Consider the following 5,968-nt stretch of genomic DNA (forward strand, 5'->3'; position numbering starts at 1 on the left):
TTTTTTTTTTTGAGACAGAGTTTCTCTGTGTAGTCCTGGCTGTCCTGGAACTCACTCTGTCGACCTGGCTAGTTTGGAATTCAGAGATCCTCCTGCTTCTGCCTCTTAAGTGCACCATCACCTGGCTCTGAAGTCACTTTTGGAGCTAGAATTATTTTATTTTCCCATTGGCTACTTGTGTGTTTTCATTGTGGTGTATCTGACCTGGCTTTAAAATCTGTGGGTTTTCCCTTGGGTTGTTTGTCTGCATGAATAGTTTAATCAATTAAATATTTGTCCTGGAAGTCCTCATTGGCTTGGATTCTAATATGGATTTATGGGAACTTCATTCCAAGAGAGTTATTTGGTTTTGTTTGTTTGCTTGCTTAGTTTGGATTTTCTTTCTTTGTTTGTTTGAGATAGGTTCTCTCTACTTAGCCTTGACTGTCCTGGAACTTAATATGTAGACCAGGCTGTCTTTGACTACACCGAGGCCTGCCTGCCTCTGCCTCCTGAATGCCAGGATCAAAGGTGTGTGCCATCACTCCTGACTTTGATTTATTTTTATTATAGATGTTTTACCAGCGTGTATGTTTGTGCATCACATGTGCACCTGATACCCTCAGAGGCCCATGGAGGTCAGAAGAAGATGCAGGATGCCCTGGAACCTGAGTTATAGAAGGTTGTGAGCCACCATGTCAGTTCTAGGAACCAAACCTGTGTCCTCTTGTAATAGTAACAAGTGCTCTTAACACTTGAGCTCTCTCTCCAGCCCTTCTTTTGGTGTTTGGAGCAGGGTCCTACATAGCCCAGGCTGGCTTCTTACTCATTATGTATTTGAAGATGACCTTGAACTTCTAATCTTCTTGCCTCTACTTCCCTTGTTTGGTTTTTCATAGTGTGAAGATCAAGGCCATTGTAGTTCACTGATGTCTAGATGGCAGGTCATTCAGGTTCTACGTTCTCTATTTACTTGTCTGTAGGGATAATAGGCACAGTTCTACTTCTCAATGAGATGATGCTTGGACACACCTGGTACAGGACTGGGCTCCGGCAAGTAAGTGCCAGTGGCTGTCTGCGTTTGCAGCCATTATCATCAGCTCCTTACTCATTAACCACTTAAATGTTAACATTTTGTCTGTGTTCTAGTTTGCAGAATGTTTTTTCAAAAAAGCTTCTCAGTGGGGACAAATACAGGTTCTCGTAAGTATCTCTAGTAAGAGGATTTCTAGTTTCTATTTTTGTGTCTGGTGGCAGTAGTCGAATGGCCGTAGTGTGTGGAGGTGGAGTGGGGAGGGGATGAGACCAGCATTTCCTTATGTAGTTCTGGCTGTCCTAGAACTTTCAATATAAACCAGGTTGGCCTTGAATTCATGAAGATCTTGTGATCTTTGCCTTTGCCTCCCAAGCCCTTCGATCAAAGGTATGCACTACCATGTCCAATATTGAATCTAATTTCATTAATTTTTGATTATTGTACAGCCTTGAATGACCTCTGGGAGCCTGAACTCATTTTGAGTGTTCTGAACAGCTTTGACAGGTCTTTGTAAAAAAATTGAGAGAAAACCACCTGTTTCCCAACTTACTCCTTAGACCACCAAACAGCCACTTCAGTTCATGGTGACCCTTTCATTCTATGGAGCCAAGGGCATCATTGTCATTGTGGGAGACATAGTTCTAGATTGTTGATTCTTTAGATTTTTTTCTGAAAGGAACTGCATAGAAGCCTAGACTCAAGCACGGGAAAGAGCAAGTATCTTCTGTCACTGCAGGGCCCCGGAACTGCAGTTCTACACCAGTGCTGCTGCTGTGGCCTTGCTCATTCCAGCATGGACCTTCTTCATGGTGGGTTTCCAGCCTGGCACCCACCACACTGGGGCTACTGCTGCCCTTTGACAGTTCAGGGGAAGAAGGGTGGCCAGTTTTAAGGTTTTAAGGCTTGCATATCTTGTACTTTGGAAAAGGCTATTTTTCCATTGTAGAATAGTCAATGGAGCTGGGTGGTGGCGCACACCTTTAATCCCAGCACTTGGGAGGCAGAAGCAAGGAGATCTCTGTTAGTAGGTGAGGAGGCTGGACTGGTCTGCAGTGAGTTCCTAGACAGCCAAGGCTACACGGAGAAACCCTTTCCTAGAAAAAAGAAGAAAAAAAAAGAATAGTCAACAGTTTTTTGTTGTTTTGAGACAGCGTCTAGTATGTAGTTCTGGTTGGCCTGAAAGTTGCTATGTAGACCAGGTTAGCCTCAACCTTAGAGATATGCCTGCCTCAGCCTCTTGATTGCTAGTATTAAACGAATATGTCTCCACACCTAAGTCAGTATTTGAACCAAACTGAGAGGATCCACCCTCAGCCCCTTCTCTACATGGCCATCTAGTGAGCCTGTAGGTACAGATACACTCATGACATATTTCCTTGTTTTTTTCCTTAAAACTTATTGCACTGGAAGTCTATAGTGATCATGCAGTGGAACATAGCCTTTGCCTTGCCCCACAGTTACACACATGGTAAAGGTATTTCTCATATCTACATCCTTTGCAAATGGGGATGTGTCTTGGGAATATAGTCTTGAAACTGGAATGGTTGGTTAAAATATTTTATGTTCCCATTAGCAGTACACAGGAGTTTCAGTTTCTTTTGTAGCACTCTGCATACATTCTGAGAGTCCTGATAAAGGGGAACAGTGTTCCCAATGGTCCTGATTTTCAGTTACTGGGCACCAGTGACATCATATCTTCTTAGCAGTGATGGTGATAGGGAGACATAGGCCAGAAGAGTGTCCTTTTGTTTTGTCCATAGGATGTCCCTGTGATTGGTAGGAGTGGGAAGAGCTTCAGCTACAGCCAGGATATCGTGCTGTTGCTGCTGACAGATGGTGCCTTGTTTCACCTTCAGAGTGTCACTGCATATGCCCTGATGGGAAAGATTTCCCCTGTGACTTTCAGGTGAGTAGAACATTAGGATTCATTAGATATTTTGTGCTATCACTACATGAAGTAGATTTGCAGGGAATTTTTTCCTAGAAATCCATGTTGCTGAAATTTTTCTTTGTCTATCTACAATAGAGCTGTCCGAGTTGTCTAGATAATGGGATGTCTGTTTGTGTTGTCTCAGATAGGCACTGGTCACCACATGTTATTCCTGAGCACTTACTGTAGAAGTACAGTGACAAGAGTACTTTTTTTTATTTGAGTTTAATCACTTTCTGTCTTTCTGTCTTTTTGGTTTTTTGTTTTGTTTTGTTTTTTTGTTTGTTTTTAGACAGGTTTCTCTGTGTAGCTCTGGTGGCCTGGAACTCACTCTATCGACCAGAATGGCTTAGAATTTATACCGATTCGCCAGCCTCTGCCTCCCTAGTGCATGTGTCATCTTGCCTGGCTTGATATTTCATTTTTCAATGTTGGTGATTCTTCAAAAAAGAAAAAGAGGTGACTATAGCATATGCAGTGGCTGCTTTTCTCCGTGTGATGGCTGTTCCCACATGGTAACTAACAATCTCCTGTAACTGCAGCTCCAGGAAATCCAACACCCTTCTTCTGGCCTCCTTGGTTACTACACATACATCATACTTATACTTACATATGGACAAAACTTCCATACACATAAAATAAAAATAAAGCCTCATACCAGACAGCGGTGACACACACCTTTACTTCTAGCATTCAGGAGGCAGAAGTAGGAGAATCTCTGTGAGTTCAAGGCATACCTGGTCTACGAAGGAAGTTCCAGGATAGCCAGGGCTATAAAGAAAAACCTTGCCTCAAAAAACAAACCAATTAAATAAATAATAATAAATTTTCAAGAAAAATCTTTTATTAAAAAAGTTTTTGTTTTGTTTCTATTGTGGAAGTAACAAGTAAGCACAGACATCCCGTAGTATCTGAGGGAGTCTGGTTCCAGGACTCCACCAGTGCTAAAATTCACAGATTACTTTTTCTTTTTGAAATGGTCTTATATGTAGCCTATGCTGGCCTGGGACTCAATATATAGCCAAGGAAGCCATAGAATTTCATAATCTTTCTGCTATCTCTCAAATGCTGGGATCAGGCATGTACTACCATATCTGATTCAAAATCCACAGATCTTAAATTCCCTATATAAAATGGCAAGGAATTTGCATAGAGACTACATTTAGGACTAACAAAATGCTGTGTAAATGCTATAAGTAACTGTTACACTGTATCTTTAGGGAACAATACCAAGAAAAAAGTCTATATACTTAATATAGGCTAAGTTTTTCTCTAGATATTTCTATCTGTGGTCAGTTTATTCCAGGGATGTCTAACACATAGAACCTATTGTTCTCATAGAAAGTTCAAAAGGGCAGAAATGTATAAAAATTAAGTTATCCATAGTTCCAACCCAACAGAACAAATGTACAGACATTTTCATGTATTTCTTATTAACTGTCACTACTTGGTCCAAATGTGGGCATGGGACCAGTTTAATTTAACAAATTATAGCCTCTTAAGGTTGTTTTTCCCCCTCTGGGCTGTAAGGATCTTGACAGTATGCATGGAGTTTGTCCCATTCTGTTAGAGAAAGTAAGCTGAAGCATTTAGGAGCAAAATATCACAATGCTGCTGTGAGTGTTGCCATAGCCTCAGGGTTTGAAGCAGGAGAATAGTTAGAGGCAAGACTAGGATCCATGGTGAGAATTCTCTCTCCACACCGGAAAAACACGCACACACCCACCCTGCAATATCTTCACTTTAAAACATTTTAGTCCAGGTGCTAGAAGATAGCTCAGGGTTAATAGTGCTTACTGCTCTTGCAGAGGACCAGGGCTCAGTAGCAAGCACCTACACTACAGTTTACAACCATGTATTACTCCAGCTCCAGGGGATCTAACACTTCTTCTGACCTATGTGGTCTCCTGCACACACATGGTGTACATACATGCAGTTAGGTACATGCACATACACAGAGAATAAAATAAACATTTTAGTTCAAATAAATGAGGAAGCATGGTTGCATACTTATGTAATTCCAGCATTCAGGAGACTAATACAGGAGGACCCCTGCAGTTCAAGGCCAGCCTACGGTACATAGCAAGACCTTGTCTCAAAAAACTAAGACAAGAAGCTAGGGAGCTAACTTAGAGGTTCAGAGCACTTGTTGCTCTTGAAGAAGACCTGAAATTGATTCCCAGCACCCACATGGTGATTTACAACAATCCAAAACCTCCATTTCCAGGAGCTCTCATAGCCTCCCCCTACTTTTGTGAGCACCAATCAGAAATGTGTGCACATAGAGACATGCAGGAAAATTCACACATGTAAAAACTAATTTTTCTTCCTGACCACTAATCCCAGAAATAATGACTCTGAGACTATTTATTAATAAATGCCTAGGCCATAAGCTTTGCCTTGCTCTCCAACAAGCTCTTATTATCCCTTTTATTCTAACTTGAGTTCATCTACATAGCTGGTTTAGTTACATAGCTGGTTTACTTCCGTCTTCTCGGCATTCAGGGGTGAATCTTTCCTTATGCTAACCTGAGTTTATCTACCTGCCAGTCTCAGCATTCTGGGGCAAATATTTCTCACCTCTGACTATTTTCTAGATTCTCTCTATCCCTGCCAGATGTCCCACCTCCTATTTTCTGCCTCAGCTCATTGGCCATAAGCTTTCTTATTGACAGGTGGTGCTTATAAGAGATTCTTTGTACATATACTCAATAACATTTTTTCAAAAAAGACAAAAAACTAAGGCCAAGCTGGGTGTGATAATACACTCTTATAATCACAGTACTTAGGAAGCAGAGGCACTATTCAAAGCGGCCTCATCTATTTAGAGAGATAGATGCTGGCCTGGGCTGTAACGGAAGGAAAGAAAGAAAGCTGAAGCTGATGTGACAAGGTGTCATTCACCAATCCCAGGTAGTGGGGCAGTGGGGCTATGTTAGTGTTTCTATACTTTTCTGTTTGAGCTTCTTCTTCTTCTTCTTCTTCTTCTTCTTCTTCTTCTTCTTCTTCTTCTTCTTCTTCTT

The 5,968-nt window shown here is 41.4% G+C and overlaps 1 protein-coding gene across 5 annotated transcripts in view; it reads left to right on the forward strand.

Moving 5' to 3' along the window:
* LOC116097146 (solute carrier family 35 member E2A) overlaps window positions 1–5,968 on the forward strand; it is a 22,671-nt gene that overhangs the window by 13,565 nt on the left and 3,138 nt on the right. For 4 of the 5 annotated variants that reach the window (XM_031379772.1, XM_031379768.1, XM_031379769.1 and 1 more), the window contains 3 exons: window positions 1,129–1,182; window positions 1,752–1,824; window positions 2,776–2,921. In XM_031379772.1, the coding sequence (XP_031235632.1) occupies window positions 1,129–1,182; window positions 1,752–1,824; window positions 2,776–2,921 (273 nt within the window). Of the gene's footprint in view, window positions 1–1,128; window positions 1,183–1,751; window positions 1,825–2,775; window positions 2,922–3,237; window positions 3,650–5,968 lie in introns of those variants that run through there. The other variant, XM_031379773.1, reaches the window with a different exon arrangement.

This window comes from Mastomys coucha, unplaced genomic scaffold (genome assembly GCF_008632895.1).
Source record: "Mastomys coucha isolate ucsf_1 unplaced genomic scaffold, UCSF_Mcou_1 pScaffold18, whole genome shotgun sequence".
NCBI lineage: Eukaryota > Metazoa > Chordata > Mammalia > Rodentia > Muridae > Mastomys > Mastomys coucha.